The following is a 17,153-nucleotide window of genomic DNA, read 5'->3' on the forward strand; positions in this document are numbered from 1 at the left end:
TCAACTGTCTATGATCTCTTATATATATATATATACTGACTATTGCTTTCTTTCATTACAAAATCACACTAAACAACAAGATTAAATCAAAACAAGGGAATTATAAATAGAATCAAGATACGCCGCTTTTGTTACCCGAATCAATCAAAATCAAGAAATATCACTGCACTAAACAATGAAAAAGCTTTTATACAGAAGAAGAAGAAAAAGAATAATGGTTACAGTGAAGCTCTCCTCTCAAAAATGGAGACAAAAATAGAGAAATCCAAAAAAGTAAATAAAAAAACACGGCAGAGATCATAACTGCGTCTCACATATTACAGACCCGCGCTGGTATACACGTACTTCAACGGCGTCAAGTACGACGGCAACCCACTCCCGCCCGCTTGCAGATGACTCGAGCTTCCGGACTGGCTTCCGCTCGCACTGCCACGGTGACCGCCCGGCGTACTTCCTCCGACACCTCCCATCGCCGACGGCGTAGCGGCCGAGCCGCTGGGCGTGGGTACGTTCGCTGCAGCGCCCTGGTTGATGTTCGCGCCAGGCGTCGAGATCGACTGCGACCGGCTCTCGGGCTTGATGTTCTCCTTCTCGCTCTCGGGGTCGACCCTGCACACGTCGGCAACGGTCCGCAGCGCGTACGCAAGCGGATCTTTCATCGCTAGTTCTTTCAGTCGTCGCTCCTCCTCTTCCTGCACTGCGCGCTGCTTGGCAAGCATCTCCTCCATCGCATGATTGCCCGAAGCACCAGCCTGCTGCTGACGAGCGGCGGCCGTCTGGCCTCCCGCTTTCGCCACCGCCTCTAGCCTGTCTTTCTTGAACGGTGGCTCGTCCGAGGCAGGGCTGGCCTTTGCGTTCAGCGAGCGCTTCCTTCCGGGCGGCAGTTTCAGTTGAGACTGGTCAATAGGCGTCGTCGACTGCGTATAGATCGGCACTCCCTGCGGGCTCGTCACCAGCATACCAGCAGGCGATACTTTTGATGGCTGGTTCATCAACATCGCAGCAGAGGCAGTCTGCTGCTGCTGTTGCTGATGCTGCTGCTGTTGCTGCGCCATCTGCATCTGCACAGCATTAGCACGCTGAGCCGGCGTCATCTGGCTCATAAACTGAGCCGCCTGACTGGCTGGCACTGGCGCGGGCACGTTCTTCGCGTTGCGGCGAGCGGCCGCAGTATTCGCAGCCGTGGCCGTCGCGGCTCTGGGAACCACTCCCGCTTGAGTGACAGCGTTCTGTGCAAGATTTTGCGGCGGAACAAATTGCTGCTGCTGATACAGTTGCTGCTGCTGTTGCTGCTGCTGCTGCTGCATGTTGACCATCCCAGCTGCGTTGCGTTGCTGCGTCTGAGCCTGAGTTTGGTTCTGCTGGGGCTGCTGATGTGCCATCATTTGCGCATTAGCATCAACAGGCAGTTGATGTCCAACGCCCTGCATGGCCTGTTGCGCCTGCGGTCGACGTGCCATCTGCTGCTGACCAGCAATACCCTGGAATCCCTGCTGCATCGGCATCTGCTGCTGCGGCTGTTGCTGCTGCGGCATCATTTGATTACCTCCCTGAACCATCTGCTGAGCCATTTGAGCGGGGGCGGGTCTAGCTTGCGTACCATCTGGTAGTCTCTGACTGTTCCGGAAATAGTTAAACACTTTGCGGAGTTCGTTTCGGAACTTCATCATCGACTCGGCGTTGAAAAAGTAAACCCCTCTCGAGAGTGCCTCCGACTGCTCTTTGTATGACGTTTGCTAAATTATAATGTTAGAACCAGAATCTTGAAAGTAATCTAGCTGTCTCTCTTACCATATAGATCAGTCTTCGGGTAACCGATTCATTTCTCAGGACTGTGTGAGACCAACGAATCAGCCTCTCCAGCTGTCTGCAAGCTTCCTGTAATGAGATCACTCCATCTCTGACCGCCGCCTGATCGTCCGGGCTCAAGTCCAGAGGCACAGAGGGCTGTCGCGACCGCATGATCTCAGCACAGATTTGCTGCAGCTTCTCCATATCCTGCCGATGCTGTTCGGGCGTCTGCTCGGTCTTTTGCGGATCCGCGGCCACACCTATGTTCTGAGGCTGCTGAACTTGTTGCGACTGCTGCTGACGGTTGATTGCGTTCTGCTGCATCATCAGTTCCGGTGACATCTGAGACTGCTGGGAGACGCCTTGCTGCAGATGCTGCTGCTGCTGCTGCTGCTGTTGTTGTTGTTGTTGCTGCTGCTCCTGCTGTCGCAACTGAGCCTGCTGCTGGAGTTGCTTCTGCTGTGCTCCCATGAGCCATTTCTGCTGCTGCTGAGACTGCATCGACATCTGAGCCATAGCCGGAGAGGCTTGGTTGTGCTGCGGCGACCGATTCATCAACTTGCTATTATACAACGCCTGCTGTTGCGCGGCTTTATCGGTTGGCAGATTTATGCTGTTCATCTCCGGAGTGCTCTGCTGCGGACCAAATTGATGAGGTATGGTCATCGAAGCCTGCTGCTGGGGTTGCTGCCCAGCCATCATTCCTTGTTGCTGCATCATCTGCAAGTTCCCTTGCTGTGGCTTCTGCTGATTCGCCATCAGAGCATTTCGCATCATCTGGGGCGATTGGTCAGGTTTACGGCCTTGTCGGAGTTGCTGCTGCGTAATGGTCGGACTAGCTTTCATTCCTTGGCCGAGTCCTTGATCCGCGCCAGTGTTCTGCATGCCTATAGGCTGACCACCAGATTGGTTTGCCTGCTGCTGGAGCTGTTGTTGTTGCTGTTGCTGCTGCTGCTGTTGTTGTTGTTGTTGCTTCTTGTTATTCTGCTCGATCAGTAGAGCACGCACCATCTGCTCATGACGCGCATGTACGTTCTTGATCGTGGGCATGACATCAGATGGAATAGTATGGTCCTTGATGAGCGTGAAAATCTGAACCCACATATCAACGCCAGCAGGCACAAACGGCATCAGTTTGAGAAGGGACTGCGGGATCTTGCTGCGAAGCACATATGCTCGAACAGGGTCAGCCTGTGCAGGTAATTGCTGGCCAGGCTGGCCGGCAACTTGCGGGTTCTGACCTGGACGACCCAACGGCTGAGAAGCACCAACCGGTTGTTGCTGCTGCTGTTGTTGCTGCTGTTGCTGTTGCTGTTGCTGTTGCTGTTGCTGTTGCTGTTGCTGTTGCTGTTGTTGTAGCATCAGGCGCTGTTGCAGCTGCGCTGGTGTGGGCTGCTGCTGCGGCATGCCAGGCTGCGACGGCGCTGAATTCATCATCTGGCCCGTCCGAACCGGCTGCTGCTGCTGTACCAATGGCTTACCGGATTGCATTTGCTGGCCCTGTGATGCCTGCTGCTGCTGCTGTTGCTGCTTCTGCTGTTGCATCATCTTTTGCTGTAGGATAAGCAACTGCTGCGAGTTTGGGTTGCTGAAAGTTTGGTTGTTCTGTTGCGGCATGGTGGGGCTCGACATTACATCCTGCTGCTTGTTCTGAACCGATTGCTGCTGCTGTGGCTGCTGTTGTTGCTGCTGTTGTCGCTGCTGCAGAGCCGCCAGTACGGCCTGGAGGTCGGCGGGGTTTGCCGATCTGCCTCCGTTATTGTACTGCTGGTTGATGAGATGCCGTAGCTGCGCGAATTGCTGCTGCTGCTGGGGAGTCATGTTTGCTTGGTTCTGCGGGAGTCGCGCCTGCTGTTGCTGGAGGGCGGCCATCAACTGCTGCTGCGTGAAGCGAGTAGGATTTTGGCCGTTCTGGTTCGGTTGAGGTTGCTGGTTGTTTCCTTGTCCCTGCGCGTCCTGAGCGCCTTGTTGCATGGTGCGCTGCTGCTGCTGCTGTTGCTGGGACATTGCTTGTCTGAGCGCGTTGGGGTATGATCCGGCGACATTGAAGTTCTGCTGCGCACCGGACTGCATCGACTGCTGGGGAGTACCTTGCTGCATACCATTCTGCTGAGATTGAGGCTGCTGCTGCTGCTGGGCCATGTTTTGCAGTCCCTGCATGTTTGACGAGAATTGCGCGACAGGGTTGCCTTGCTGCAGTTGCTGGTTCATCGGCATCATTGACATCATGTCGTCAGGTTGCTGTCGGTTCTGCTGGACAAATTGCGAGCCTTGCTGGCCCATGGGGAGCTGTTGGTGTTGCTGAGCGGTGGGCTGTTGTTGCTGCTGTTGTTGTTGCTGCTGTTGTTGCTGCAGATGCTGCTGTTGCGCCATTTGCGCCTGTTTTTCGGCCGACTTGCGAACATATTCCATGCGCTCGCGTAGAAGGTTGATGTAATCCTCCTGTGAGAAAATGAGGTGAGTATGAGGAGAGAGCGGAGGGCGAGCGGGAGGGGGAGCGAGTTACCTTTGATTTTCCTTTGACGTAGGCCTGATTCTCGGCCTGGGTCGCGAATTGCACGATTTTCTCCTGGGGTCCGCCATGGGCGTACTTGCGGAGGGTGTTCACTCTGAAGGGGGGTGTTAGCAGAGAGTCAGAGAGAGAGAGAGAGAGAGAGAGAGAGAGAGAGAGAGAGGCGGATCATACAGGGTGTTGATGTAGTGCTGTCGCTGGGTCGTGGTGTGGGAGTCGCGCCAGTTGTCACCCGGCAGCTGCTGCCGCGGTATGTTTGTGTTCATGGCCGGATCAGAGAGGCATATAGACAGAGGAGGAGGGGCCAGTGAAGAGGAGGAGGAGGAGGGGAGCGAGATAGATCGAGAGAAGAGCGCGAGGAAGCTGTCAGTGTCTGCCGAGCGTTTGCCAGGCGGGATCAGGGTACACGCCCTAACCCTTAGCGGATGCAAGCCTCAGCGGATTCTCGCGGTGAACTGTGAGTTTTTTTGCTGTCAGTGCTCTAGAAACAGTCTTATATCTTATTCTTCTTTATCTTTTATATAAACAAACAAACAGCACTTATACAGCAGATGAAGAGACATCTCTGAGCGGCATCAGCGGATCATCTGCTCCAGCGGCTCGAAAACTCTAAACGAAAAACATAATTTTGTGGTTTGGGCAAGGGTTTTATAGCGTAATGCACGTCGTGCCAGACTGCAGCCATCTCGAATTCCTCATTGTCCTGAACACTGCAGAGTCTGCTGGTCTGGTCTGTCTTCCTATCTGCTCTGTCTGCTTTATTCAGGATATCTGCTCTGGCTGTTTTTGAGAAGGTCTCTCAAGAACAGCACTGCACTGCACTCACTGCTCGCGGTGTGCGGCTCGGGGCCTAGGGTTTATACTCCGGTGCTTCCTGCTCTGCTCTCTGATCTCTACTCTACCAGCTCTGCTCGACCTCAATTGGCGGTATCAGCGGCCACCTAAGCAGCTAATTCAGCCAAACGTATCTCGTATCTGCACCCGCCTCCGTGCTTCAGTAGCGTCGGCTTTTACTCTGCTCATCGCGCAGACTAAGCGGCCTACCTGCTAGTGCGCATCCGCAGTCACAGCTCTCCTCGCTCTCGCTGCGTCTGCTCTGCATCGATAGTATCTACGATATGACAGCGACCTATAAAGCTATGCACTACTCCTGACTACTGCTGCCCTCCTTGCTTGGCCTGTCGGAGAATAAGCATACGCCCTGCAAGATCAATCCTGGTCAATCCGGCTGAGCGCAGGCTATTCTCGGCTCTGCTGCTGAAATTGCTCATTGCTCTACGCAATCCGGTATTCACCTCTATCCTATCGCCATATAAACAACCGCAATGCTATAAACACCATAACCTTTGCTATCATCCGCCTCACTTATCGAACAGCTCGGCACGTGTCACCCTAAGCCGCATCGGTACTCACCCGCCACACTCCAGCCACGCGCCGTTCGCTGCTCAGCCTCGCTCGCCTACGCCCAACTCAACTCAACTCGCACGTGATCGCTTCTCCGTCGATCTCTTCTTCTTCTCTTAAGCCTGCTCACGAATGATTGTTGTTTATTGTAACTTGAATTTGCATAATTCCGCCTGCAACGAACGGGTTTATAATAAAACTACTATGTATATATATATATACCTCTCAATCAACAGTCTTCCTCCCTCGTCACTTCATCTCCTTCTGTTTTCATCTACAATGTCGAGAAAACAAATAGCTAGAATAATTTAATCTGTTAGCATCGCTCTTTTTTCTCTTCAAAACACATATAAAGTAATACTCACATTGTTGGTCGCCGCAATCGCAATCGAGTCCTCATGCGGATGCCAGCTCATATGCAGTATCTTCTTGTTGAAATCCGTCCCCTCATTATCGCGACGCACAGCATTCATCCCTCCCATCCCGCGTCCTGACGGCGACGTTCCTCGCATCCCCGGACTGCCATTCCCATTCCGCGCTCCCCGTCCCCCAATCGGCGCCGCAACTCCAACCCGCTTCGCCTTGAACGCTGACTTGTCCGCCTGCAACACAACCTCCGTCTCCTCCGCCTCGCTGTCCGTCGCATTCGGGTATATCATGAAATTGTTATTGTACGATCCCGTCACCACCGACTTGCCATCCCCCGACAGCACAACCTCAAACTTGTCGAAAATTGAGTCGTTGTCGTAAGTATCGCACAGCCGCGGTCGCAGATGCTCATGGATATTGATCGTCTTAATCGGCTGCCGCTCCATCGCAACATCCCAAATCTTCACCGTCAAATAGTCTCGCGACACAATATATCTCCCATCTGACGAAAACCGCACATCCGATATCGACGAAATAATCTCAGAAAAGAATGACCTATCACGCGGGTCTTCCTCTTCCTCAAACACTACACCCAATCAAATCATTAGCCTCTCTTCTCCACTTCATCAATCTCAACCCCTGCACTCACATTTCGCATGCGTGTCGCATAACGCACTCTCGCGCATATCCGCAAGCTTAATTGTGCCCTTGCTCGACGAATACACAAAGTAATTGCAGCTCGTCGGATGAAACTCTGCTGCCGTAATCACCTCCGTCAACTCTTCCATATTAGCGGGCTTAATATCAACAATGTCTATAATCACTCCTGTTAGTCCCCTCCTCTCCATCTATTTAAAAACTTCTTCACTCACTAAAACTCTGATCAGATATCCCCAAATTCCACAAATTTATTCGCAGATCGTCCCCAGAGATAAACGTCTCTCCGTCAGAGTTCACACTGATCGAATTAATGTGATATGCATGCGCATTCGCATAAATCCGCTTAGGCGTCGCCGCAATAATCGTATCGTGCAACGTCATCCGCGGCAAACGCAACTTATCAAGCGCATTCGGATTCGGTAGCCGCCCGCCAACGCTGTCTGACAGATTATTCTCTGCAACAACCTTCAGTGACTTTTCATACACTTTCCATAGTTTGATTGTTTTGTCTAATCATCTTTTGTCAGTACTCTTTCTTTCTCAACGTTTTCTCAACACTCTTTCAAGTGCATCACTCGTATCATATCCATTGCATTGTAGCACATACCATTGGTCGAGATCAAAAAGTGGGCCTGATTCGTTCGTCTGCACCACTTGATCTTATTGATCTTCTCCTCAATCTCCAGTGACTTTAGATAATCAAACTCTGGCTCGTGTGACTGAAACTCTGTGTGGAATTTGTATTCGCAGCCCTTCTTCTATATGTTTCAAAACCTCTCGTCAATCACCAATCCTCACCTCTCCCTCTAAACACTTCTCAATCGCACTCACATTCTCATTCCGTTCAAAAAGGACGACTCGCCCACCCTTATCTCCTGTCGCTAAGTAGTTTCCAGTGTGATCAAACTCGACAGTCGATATAATGTCGGCTAAAACACCATGTTAGCCGTATGTTTGATTACAAAACAGCGGACTGTAAACACAATCAAATATAATAACAAGACCCATCCGCGTCTGAAAAACAAGGGCACCGCCCGTTTAATCACACTGTTTTGATGAAACGTACCTTCTGTAATATCCTCAGTGTCGCCTTTATCACCAAAGCACCTATAGTCGTAGAGAAAAAAAAACGTGAGAAATCGGCACAATAGATTTGCATGCCTCATCGCCAGTCTGGTATACAACAGCAGCCAGATACAGAAACTAGAGGTCAATTGGGGTGCTAGGCCGCGCACAGCCTGACAAGATAGAGCGAGATCAAGGCCATCCAGAAGCGAGGATCCTGTGCGCGATTGACAGACACAGGCCAGCGCTCTCGCAACAGAACGACGATGCCCCATCATACATCAAACTAGTCACACACCCCTCAACCAATACCGCACAAGATTGACTCCAACCAAAGGCAATCAGGCAGCAAACGGGGCGGAAAAGAGATACGTACTGTGCGAACTTCCAGGTGGGTGTGTGGCCGTCCGGGGCTTCGACCATAGTGAACAAACAGGATGAGGGGGGAGGCTAGATAGGGCAAACAGCCGGCGGTGCAGAGAGAGAAGCAGATGCAAGAGTAGTCCTGAAGGAAATATCCAGCAGGAGCGGCAGGTAGCAGAGCAGAGCGCAGTCGGATAGGAGTCTGGAGCAGAACAAAAGGTGGTGATGCTGGGTGAGGATTGTTAGCAACGTGCTCGCTCTCAGCTGCGACCGCGCCGCTTGCTCACTTGTGCAGATGCGCACGTGACTGTAACACTTGTGTCGCAACGGGCCCGGCGCGCGAGGGTTATGTCGGCCGCCGGGGAACTGACGTCAGAGGGGATCAACCGGGGATGCGGTGAGGAGGGAAGAGGGTCTGTTTAGCGGTGATTGTAGATGTCGTAGATTGCTGGTAGACGGGCGATAGCTGCTGCAGAGACCGGCAGCCTGCACTGAGCCTGCGCCGTGTCTGTTCGTTATTCATTCATCTCCATCTCAATCTTCATCTATCGCAAGAGCTTAATACGGTCTACTCTACATATTCGCCTCCCCCGAAGTTACCCACTCAATTCCTCCTGCTCGACCCATCCCGGACCTGATCTCCAAGCCGCCGTCTTCCTGGTCCCTGTGTCCTGCCCAGAAAGGCTCTCTGCGTTCACAAGCACGGCTGCTGCGGCGCTGGGAGTTCTTGTCCTTCTCCCCCGCACTCCCTCTCTCCCCACCCCACCATCCTCACTACCTCACTCCGCGTCGTCTCCAAGATGGCGGACGGAAGCAACGCAAATCAGCAAAAGCCTTCTCTACCAGAGAAAGATAAAGGCAAAGCTCCGCAGAACAACTCTTCTTCCAGCGCAGCATCAGCAATAGGAGCCTCGGCGTCGGCGCTGTTGGCGACCTTTGCGAGCCCCGACGCGATCTCCGGCTCGCTCTCCTCGGCAACCGCCCAGAAAGGCCAGTCCTCAACTTCCTCAACTTCTCAGCACCGGGATCTTGAGAGATCAACTTACGCGTCTGCGTCTGCGAGTAGTCATGGCGTCGGTGGTTCAGTTTCGCAGCGAGCGTTCCGGACTGCTGATTCGGCTTATTCGAATGGTATTCAGTCAGAGTACGAGACGTTTACTCACAGCCAGCACTCTATCCCGACTCAACTACACTCCGAGTTTGCAGGAATCAGCAGCAGTAGTAATCCGGCAACATTCTCCAATTACACCCCTGCCTACACTGAAAACAGCAACGACGGCGACGCGGTACTCGCCTTCCTAGCCTCGCCAAACACTACAGATGAAATCTACAGTCCCACCCCAGACACCAGTCGTCGACCACCGGCACCTACACCATCCCAGGCGGGCTACAACCAGATCCTGGCCGACGCAACCGCAGTACAAGACCCGGTCGAGTACCTGCTCTCATCCAGCAGCTACACATCCGACGTCTGGGGCGACGAGTGGCCAGAATTGCAGCTGGCAAAGGCTGAGATGGAAAAGGGCAATCAGGCGCATGCCAGAGCGAGGATTGAAAGCATTTTGGGACGGATCAAGGCAAAGATATAGGTTTGCCGCATGTAGAAGCAAAAGTACTGCGTGTATATATATTCAAACAAGCAAGATAAACAAAAACTCCGGAAAAAGGCACAAGAATGACACTGATCGATATACACAAGCCTACTCCGTGTTCTCGATCAACTCGCCGCAGAGAATGTACTTTCCTCTAAAATGAGACTCCCAGTCGTTGAGAGCGTTGATCTCCTCGGGCATGAGGTCTTCGAGCTTATCGAGCGGCTTGTCGATGTCGGTCAACATGTCTGGATAGGTTTGAGTCGTTAGTGCATGTTTGTAGGAGAATATGTCTGCCTTGTTGAAGCTGCTCTGCTTACCTTCCTCGAAGCTCCCTTTCGCCAGTCCTCGCGAAGCATCGCGGCCAGCAAAGTTGCTGCATGACTCAATATTAGCATGATGATAGTAAAAGAGAATACGTAGTAGACCCACCTGTACGGCCCGCCCGGCCCATAAAAATTTCGTCCGGCCGAGACATCGTACACTCGTCCTCTGATACCCATCAACACGCGCGGCTGATCGGTGCCGTTATGTGGCGCGAGAGTCTTGGGCGTGAAGGTCGAAAAGACTATTGGCTCGGACCGCGTCAGTGCTGCCTCCTTTGCGCGGACGTGGTCGTGGTCGCTCGCGAGGGAGGGGAAGATTGTCCGGTAGACGAGGTAGACGCAGACAAAGATCAGCAAGGCGTTGAGGAACGGGACGTAGACTGGTGTTTCGCCGCTGGGCGAGACCAGGGATTGCTCGTAGATCTCTTTCAGTTTAGCAAAGTCCATCGCTGCCGGTGAAGAGTAGAAACAGACAAGAGAAAAGGGATCCGGAGAGATTTTTATAGCTGACGAGGACGAGATCGAATATTGCGGGGTTCGGACCCGTCGCAGATTTGATCTCTGCCGTCGAAGGTCACGGGACCTGGACGATTATGCTCTGCTCTGCTCTGCTCTGCTCTGCTCTGCTTCATCCCAACGACGGCCCCGAGGACGGTCAGAGATTATCACGGGCAGTCGGCATACAGATTATCATGGCGGTCCCGCAGTTCCGCACGAGCATCAATGAGTACCTCGAGGGTCTTCCGGAGACCGTGTTGATGCGTCTGTACTCTTCTGTAAGTCTGCCGTTATTGGTTCTGTGTGCAGATCATCAGTGCTAAATCTACCTTCTTCTCGGACAGCCTGCGACATGTCTTGCTATCTTTCGACTCCAGCCCCCGATGGCGCACCTCTTCATTATGACAATGCTGTTTAACGAGAAACCTCTCCCAATTTCCTGGATCGATAGCTGGGTGCAGGATTCCAGTCGTCTGTACGCGCGCGTCTATCAGCTGCTCTCTGGATATATCAAAAAACTGACGCGATTCTAGAAAACAACACGAGGCACTCGAGAAATTGAGGAGCATGCACATCATACACGAAACAATGGACTCAATCTCTTTACAAAAAACGTTCCGCAACAGTCTCCGCAAAGCCATCACAGGCGGGTAAGATAGCCACCTTATACCTCCCATCAATCTACCGATACTAACTTTCTGATCCCGGAATTCAGTGATTCAAACAATTCGTTTGGTGTCCCCTGCGACACGGAGGATAAGCACAAGGTTGACATCAAATTCCTGGATGAGCACGCAAACGCGCAGTGGGAGTTGATTCTGCATTATATGGTCGGCACGGGGAGTGGTCGAGTTCCTAACAACGGCGTGCTACAGCTTTTGAAACGAAGCGGTTTGATGGAGGGACAGTATGTCTGCTGTGCGCTTTGTTTCAGTTGTCTTTGACTTGTACTAACAATGCTGATTAGTCCTCCGGCTCCTATGCGCATTACAAACGCAGGCTTTCAGTTTCTGCTGCAGGACGTAAAAGCTCAGATCTGGACTCTTCTGCTCCAGTATCTCAACATGTCTGAGGATCTACAGATGGACGCGGTTGAAGTCCTGCATTTTCTGTTCATGCTGGGCAGTCTGGAGCTTGGGCAAGATTACTCGTTATCCGCACTCAGTCCGACGCAGAAGATCATGTTAGACGATCTACGCGACTACGGCCTCGTCTATCAGCGGAAGTCGTCCTCGCGGCGCTTCTACCCCACCAGGCTAGCAACCACCCTAACGTCAGACGCGCCGGTCGTGCTCACTGCATCTGCAAGCATGGACTCTGCGATGGCGCGGGCCGACGGCGAGTCCGGCTTTGTGATTCTCGAGACGAATTTCAAGGTCTACGCGTTCACGGACTCGCCGCTGCAGATTGCGGTCCTGAATCTGTTTGTTCACTTGAAGTCGCGGTTTGCGAATATGGTGACCGGCCAGATCACTCGCGAGAGCGTGCGCAAGGCGCTCGTCAACGGCATCACGGCCGACCAGATCGTGACGTACCTGACGGTACATGCGCACCCGCAGATGAGGAAAGCGGTGCCTCTTCTCCCGCCGACGGTGGTGGATCAGATCAAGCTGTGGCAGCTTGAGCTGGAGCGCATGAAGACGGTCGAGGGGTATCTTTTCAGCGACTTCAAGAACGGGCATGAGTACGACGTTCTGGCGAATTATGCGCGGGAACTGGGCGTGCTGGTGTGGGAGAACCGGAGTAAGGGATTGTTTTTTGTCACGAAGGAGGGGAATCAGCAGATTGTAGATTATTACAAACGCAAGATCCAGGGACTGAAGTAGGAGTAGGTGGGTCTTGCTGTTTTCTATCTTACCATGTACATATTCGCACGCACGCATACGCCAATGGAGTTTTACTTTTTCTTTTGTATAGCGTTCGAAGTTTGGTATCAGGCCGCGGGTGGGGTCGCGGATTAATCCGAGCGACGGTTGCCCCAAAACCGTCGAGGGACCAAAGAAGAGGTGCTGTGCAGTGATCCATTGGATGCCGAAACGGGAAGTCGATGATGAGATGGGAGCAGGGCCCTAAACCTGGGAGCATTGTAGCGAGGCGGAGGGACGGCCAAGAGCGGCGGCGGGAATTCAGTTCATAGATTGGGGAAGTGACGAGATAAGCAGCTATTAAAAGACAGGAAGCTGCTGGAGGACTGCTGACGGATTGCAGAAAGGCGTTTGTTGTTCATTATTGCAGAAGAGCTGGTTTGTTGCAGACGTGCTTCTAACAGTTTAGCGTGGACGCCATTAGATAGCAGCCCGCCTCGTGCGCCCACTAAGGTTCCTTTTTATTTATTTTTATTATTTTGGTTATTCTCTCCTCCGCATTCAAATGCCCACACAAAAGTCGTCGACCGGCAAAGACTCAATCCCTCTGCTCTCGTCCTCGCAGCACTCGCAGACCTCCTTTGCCTCGAAGAGATTCGCACCGGCTGCCTCGAAGCGACAAGACATCCCCGCCGGCCTGTCTGACTATCGCGACCATCCCGCTTCCGCAGACCTGGACCCCACCGAGTACGACAGACGGTCGACTGATTCCTCAGACTCTGACACCTCGGTCGTGTTCGACAACATCGACTCGGCTTCAAACTCCTTCCGCTTCTCGTCCTTCGTGCGTCCGCCTGGCTCCGCTGGTCTTGCGACTCCGCCTCTCCAGCATCCCACTGCTTCATCTGTCTTTGGCCACACTTCGTCTTCCTCCTCCGGTGCAGCAGTCAACAGCGCAACCGGATCCATATCCCCGTCTCTGAAATCAAGAGCATCAACTCTCTCGCTTGCCTCATCCGCATTCAGCAGACCAATCTCAATGGCCCCCCTCTCAACAACAAACCCCATCGCCGCCGCGACCGCAAAGCTGCGCGGCAAATCCACCAGCGGCGCGTCCGGCGCCGGCGTCTCGTCCGTCGAGTCCGAGCGTCTCCTGCTCTCGGCTATGACCTCCGAGGGATACCACGACGACACCGAGACCTCGACCGAGGCAGACCTCGAGCGAGCGCAGACCGTCGCCGAGCCGGCTGTCGCGCTCAACAATGGCGTCGCGGGCGTCGCTGCGCAGTCGCTTAACGCTCCTCTGCGGTCGACTTCACAATCAGACGACGATGACGAGAACGTGGCTGTGCCGCCGGCTGACGAGGCGAAGAGAAAACGCTTCATCAAGAGAGTGTTTATCGGTGTGCTCGGCGGTCTCACTCTGCTTTGGGTCATCGGTCTGGTGTTCTACCTAGCCTCGTCGATGCGCAACAAAGGCGCTGCTGACGATGGCCCGTTCGATGGTGGTCGCAAGAAAACCATCGAGCTGGACGAGGTTCTCAACGGAACTTTCAGAGCCAAGCGCGTGTCCATCGACTGGCTTGACGACGGCATCGTGGGGCATGATGGCTTGTACGCCGAGCACGACGAGTCTGGGAAACTCCTGGTCGGCGATTACTCTGGTGCTACAATCTCGGGAACGAAAATATTGATTGACTCGAGGACGTTCAAGTATGGCAGTGTCGAGTATCATATTGCCAATGCCTGGCCTGGCAAGGGTCTGCGCAAGGCTCTTCTTTTGACAAATGCTAAAAAGGTATTACTACATTCTCCTCCTATTCTTAGTCGATATACTAATGATATATCATAATAGAACTGGCGCCATTCTTATTTTGGAATGTACTGGATCCTGGACGTCGACACCAAAGAAGTGACCCCCCTGATCCCCGGCGACCTCAACGCGAACGTCAGGATCGCGAAATGGAGTCCCACGGGCGAACATGTAGCCTATGTGCTTGAGAACAATCTGTACGTCCGCAACGCCTCGGATCCAACTTCAAAGAAGCAGGTCACGCAGGACGGCGACAAGGACTTGTTTTACGGAATTCCGGACTGGGTGTACGAAGAGGAAGTCTTTTCGGGCAATTCGGCGCTGTGGTGGGCGGATAGCGGCAAGTACCTTGCGTTCCTGAGATCGAACGATTCGATGGTGCCTGAGTACTCGATCCCGTACTTTGAGCAGCATCCGATCGAGGACGGGTCGTATCCGGAGATGGTCGATATCAAATACCCCAAGGCCGGCTACAGCAACCCCATTGTCGAGTTGATGCTGCTCGATCTTTCGACGTACGAGGTTTTTCTCCCAGAGGTCAAGGATGCTCGAAACCTGGCGGACGACGACCGGCTAATCACCGAAGTACTGTGGATCGGCGAGAAAGTGCTCATGCGTCAGACCAACCGCGAGAGCGATCTGCTGAAGATTGTCATCATCGATCCCGCGAGCCGGACCGGGTCCGTCGTTCGCGAGGAAGACGTCAGTGGGCAGGACGGCGGCTGGTTCGAGGTCACGCACGACACTGCTTATATTCCCGCCAACAAGTCGCAGGGCCGGGAGCAGGATGGGTATATCGACACTGTGATTGTGGATGGGTATAACCATCTTGCGTATTTCGAGCCTGTCGACGCGACTTTGCCCAAGACTATTCTGACCAGAGGTGATTGGGAAGTTGTCGATGCACCGTCGTCTGTCGACTTGTCGACGGGAACGGTATATTTCATCGCGACAAAGAAGGATCCTACTGAGCGGCATGTGTACTCTGTCAAGCTGGATGGGACTGGCTTTGCGAGCATCACCGATCAATCCAAGGATGGATACTACTCTGCGTTTTTCTCCACCGGCGGTGGGTATTGCTTGCTATCCTACAACGGGCCAGAGGTTCCGTGGCAGAAACTTCTAAGCCTGCGCGAAGGAACCGAGACGATTCTTCAGGAGAATCCGGATCTCAAGAAGACTCTTGCGCTATACGACGTTCCAGAGACGATCTGGGAGAAGGTGACTCTTGAGGAAGGCGTGACTGTCAACACTTTCGAAATTCGACCGGCTGATTTCGACCCGCACAAGGTATACCCTGTCTTGTTCCACCTGTACCAGGGCCCTGGAAGTCAGACGGTGGACAAGCGGTTCTCGATCGGATTTGAGACGCACGTCGCGAGCCAGAGACATGCGATCATCGTCTCTGTCGATGGCAGGGGGACAGGATTCATGGGCCGCAAGTTCCGGGCCGTTGTTCGCGATAACTTGGGGTACTGGGAAGCGCATGACCAGATCCTTGCGGCGCGCATCTGGGCGAAGAAGTCGTACGTTGACAGCTCGCGGATCGCGATTTGGGGATGGAGTTATGGCGGATACATGACGCTGAAGACGATCGAGCAGGACGGCGGCCGGACGTTCAGGTACGGAATGGCGGTCGCGCCGGTGACGGACTGGCGGTTCTATGACTCGATCTACACGGAGCGGTACATGCATACTCCGCAGCACAACTTTGACGGGTACGACGGGGCGGCGATCAAGAATGTGACGGCGCTGAAGGGCGCCGGGCGATTTCTGGTGATGCACGGCACGGGCGACGATAATGTGCATTTCCAAAACACGCTGGCGCTGCTGGATAAGCTTGACCTGGCGCAGGTGGAGAACTATGACATGTACGTGTTTCCGGACTCGGACCATAGCATCAATTTCCATAACGGAAACAAGGTTGTATATGATAGATTGAGTCGGTGGATCGGGCTTGCGTTTGTGGGCGCGTTGGGGGGGAGTGGGACCTGTCAGGTAATTAGGTGTCTTCATTGTTTTATAAATTGTTGTTTCATAAAGTGTCTTTATCAATATAGCATCGAGTTGTTCATATGCGTACATGTCTAAATCCTGTAGGTTGGAGATGATGATGAATCTATCTTGGAAGTCCGTATGCACCAACTAGGCTGCTATGACGACTATGTAGTTTGAGAGAGTAAAGCTGGAGATGAAGCAAATCCACTATTCAGATCGGAATTATGAAAATGGGAAGGGAGGATGACGGTGGATGGTAAGGGATGGTGAAGACACATATGATAGCACCTCCTGCGTTGTTTTGTGTTTTGTGAGTTGAGAAGTCGATGAGACGGATATGTTGTATGGAATATATTAAAAACAAAAAACAAGACAATCAGATGCGTATGTGATGGTAATCCAGAAGAAAGAGAAATGGAAAGATCGCATAGTCTACGATCTCTTGTGGTGGTTGGCAACGGACCAGAAAGCGGTCTTGTCACCGTCGCCCCAGAAGAAGCTGGAAAAAATGGAGGTTAGCTTTGAAGATATATAGAGACAGAGGAGAATAGAGAAGACATACTCCTTGTTGCGGACGTTCATGTAAGGGAACTCGTTAGGAGCGGACTCCTCGTCGTAGTGCTCGGCGTCGTGGTAGAGATGGTGGATGTGCTCCTTCTCCATCTTGTAGGAGCGGATGAGCGAGGCGGCGCAGAGAGGGATGGCGAGGAAGAGCGAGATCTTGTACCAGAGACCGGCGGTGGAGCTGGCGTGGTGCTCGACGGCTTCCTCCTGCTCGAGAAAAGCCTTAGCCTTGGCCGGGTCCCTGGCGTAGAGCTCGTGGACGTTGCGACGGGCGGTGGAGAAGAGGTTGGAGGCGGGGCGGACGGCGGGACGCGCGATGCGGACACGGAGGAGGGAGGACATGATGCTGTTGATTGAGAGTGGAGAGTGGAGGGGTCTACAGAGAAGGTCTAT

General features: G+C 53.1%; 7 protein-coding genes across 7 annotated transcripts; 3 read left to right on the top strand and 4 right to left on the bottom strand.

Moving 5' to 3' along the window:
* Position 1: 1 nt before the first annotated feature.
* On the bottom strand, positions 2–4,843 carry BZA70DRAFT_309207 (uncharacterized protein). Its single transcript, XM_064914877.1, has 4 exons — positions 4,478–4,843; positions 4,298–4,400; positions 1,792–4,233; positions 2–1,736 (listed from the first exon to the last, which is right to left on the bottom strand). Exons 1-4 carry the CDS (start codon positions 4,567–4,569, stop codon positions 318–320), a joined length of 4,056 nt encoding a protein of 1,351 aa, XP_064771544.1. The 5' UTR covers positions 4,570–4,843; the 3' UTR covers positions 2–317.
* A 641-nt stretch (positions 4,844–5,484) lies between these two features.
* On the bottom strand, positions 5,485–8,594 carry BZA70DRAFT_52258 (WD40-repeat-containing domain protein). Its single transcript, XM_064915181.1, has 8 exons — positions 8,178–8,594; positions 7,803–7,843; positions 7,568–7,665; positions 7,344–7,494; positions 6,949–7,245; positions 6,726–6,890; positions 6,073–6,662; positions 5,485–6,005 (listed from the first exon to the last, which is right to left on the bottom strand). The coding sequence occupies exons 1-8, from the start codon at positions 8,222–8,224 to the stop codon at positions 5,982–5,984; spliced, it is 1,413 nt and encodes a 470-aa protein (XP_064771545.1). The 5' UTR covers positions 8,225–8,594; the 3' UTR covers positions 5,485–5,981.
* Positions 8,595–8,964: 370 nt separating this feature from the next.
* Positions 8,965–9,753, top strand: BZA70DRAFT_265782 (uncharacterized protein; the record flags this gene model as incomplete). Its single annotated transcript, XM_064910983.1, has 1 exon — positions 8,965–9,753. The coding sequence occupies one exon, from the start codon at positions 8,965–8,967 to the stop codon at positions 9,751–9,753; it is 789 nt and encodes a 262-aa protein (XP_064771546.1).
* Positions 9,754–9,873: 120 nt separating this feature from the next.
* On the bottom strand, positions 9,874–10,478 carry BZA70DRAFT_227774 (cytochrome b5; the record flags this gene model as incomplete). Its single annotated transcript, XM_064910224.1, has 3 exons — positions 9,874–10,004; positions 10,077–10,132; positions 10,189–10,478. Coding segments are annotated over 3 exons (477 nt in total), but the record flags the coding sequence as incomplete, so codon positions are not given.
* A 243-nt stretch (positions 10,479–10,721) lies between these two features.
* Positions 10,722–12,892, top strand: BZA70DRAFT_273933 (RNA polymerase II transcription factor B subunit 2). The gene is made up of 5 exons (XM_064911913.1): positions 10,722–10,858; positions 10,925–11,055; positions 11,114–11,230; positions 11,296–11,487; positions 11,548–12,892. The coding sequence occupies exons 1-5, from the start codon at positions 10,775–10,777 to the stop codon at positions 12,404–12,406; spliced, it is 1,383 nt and encodes a 460-aa protein (XP_064771548.1). The 5' UTR covers positions 10,722–10,774; the 3' UTR covers positions 12,407–12,892.
* Positions 12,893–13,550: 658 nt separating this feature from the next.
* BZA70DRAFT_233595 (putative dipeptidyl-aminopeptidase B) lies at positions 13,551–16,289 on the top strand (the record flags this gene model as incomplete). The annotated part of the gene is made up of 2 exons (XM_064910267.1): positions 13,551–14,183; positions 14,241–16,289. The coding sequence occupies 2 exons, from the start codon at positions 13,551–13,553 to the stop codon at positions 16,287–16,289; spliced, it is 2,682 nt and encodes an 893-aa protein (XP_064771549.1).
* BZA70DRAFT_293768 (subunit VIa of cytochrome c oxidase) lies at positions 16,276–17,137 on the bottom strand. Its single transcript, XM_064914417.1, has 2 exons — positions 16,759–17,137; positions 16,276–16,695 (listed from the first exon to the last, which is right to left on the bottom strand). Exons 1-2 carry the CDS (start codon positions 17,100–17,102, stop codon positions 16,629–16,631), a joined length of 411 nt encoding a protein of 136 aa, XP_064771550.1. The 5' UTR covers positions 17,103–17,137; the 3' UTR covers positions 16,276–16,628.
* Between the last annotated feature and the right edge of the window lie 16 nt (positions 17,138–17,153).

Source organism: Myxozyma melibiosi, assembly GCF_037950935.1.
Source record: "Myxozyma melibiosi strain Phaff 52-87 chromosome Unknown BZA70scaffold_1, whole genome shotgun sequence".
Lineage (NCBI taxonomy): Eukaryota > Fungi > Ascomycota > Lipomycetes > Lipomycetales > Lipomycetaceae > Myxozyma > Myxozyma melibiosi.

Excerpts from the sequence above, each read along its gene's own strand:
- BZA70DRAFT_273933 (XM_064911913.1), top strand. The coding sequence starts at position 10,775 with ATGGCGGTCCCGCAGTTCCGCACGAGCATCAATGAGTACCTCGAGGGT. Across the intron at positions 10,859-10,924 it reads TGATGCGTCTGTACTCTTCT|CCTGCGACATGTCTTGCTAT; the intron begins GTAAGTCTGCCG and ends CTTCTCGGACAG. Across the intron at positions 11,231-11,295 it reads CGCAAAGCCATCACAGGCGG|TGATTCAAACAATTCGTTTG; the intron begins GTAAGATAGCCA and ends CCCGGAATTCAG.
- BZA70DRAFT_309207 (XM_064914877.1), bottom strand. The coding sequence starts at position 4,569 with ATGAACACAAACATACCGCGGCAGCAGCTGCCGGGTGACAACTGGCGC. Across the intron at positions 4,401-4,477 it reads CAGCACTACATCAACACCCT|AGTGAACACCCTCCGCAAGT; the intron begins GTATGATCCGCC and ends ACCCCCCTTCAG. Across the intron at positions 1,737-1,791 it reads CCCGAAGACTGATCTATATG|CAAACGTCATACAAAGAGCA; the intron begins GTAAGAGAGACA and ends ATTATAATTTAG.
- BZA70DRAFT_293768 (XM_064914417.1), bottom strand. The coding sequence starts at position 17,102 with ATGTCCTCCCTCCTCCGTGTCCGCATCGCGCGTCCCGCCGTCCGCCCC. Across the intron at positions 16,696-16,758 it reads ATGAACGTCCGCAACAAGGA|CTTCTTCTGGGGCGACGGTG; the intron begins GTATGTCTTCTC and ends CATTTTTTCCAG.
- BZA70DRAFT_52258 (XM_064915181.1), bottom strand. The coding sequence starts at position 8,224 with ATGGTCGAAGCCCCGGACGGCCACACACCCACCTGGAAGTTCGCACA. Across the intron at positions 7,844-8,177 it reads CCCACCTGGAAGTTCGCACA|GTGCTTTGGTGATAAAGGCG; the intron begins GTACGTATCTCT and ends CTACGACTATAG. Across the intron at positions 7,666-7,802 it reads CACTGAGGATATTACAGAAG|CCGACATTATATCGACTGTC; the intron begins GTACGTTTCATC and ends ATGGTGTTTTAG.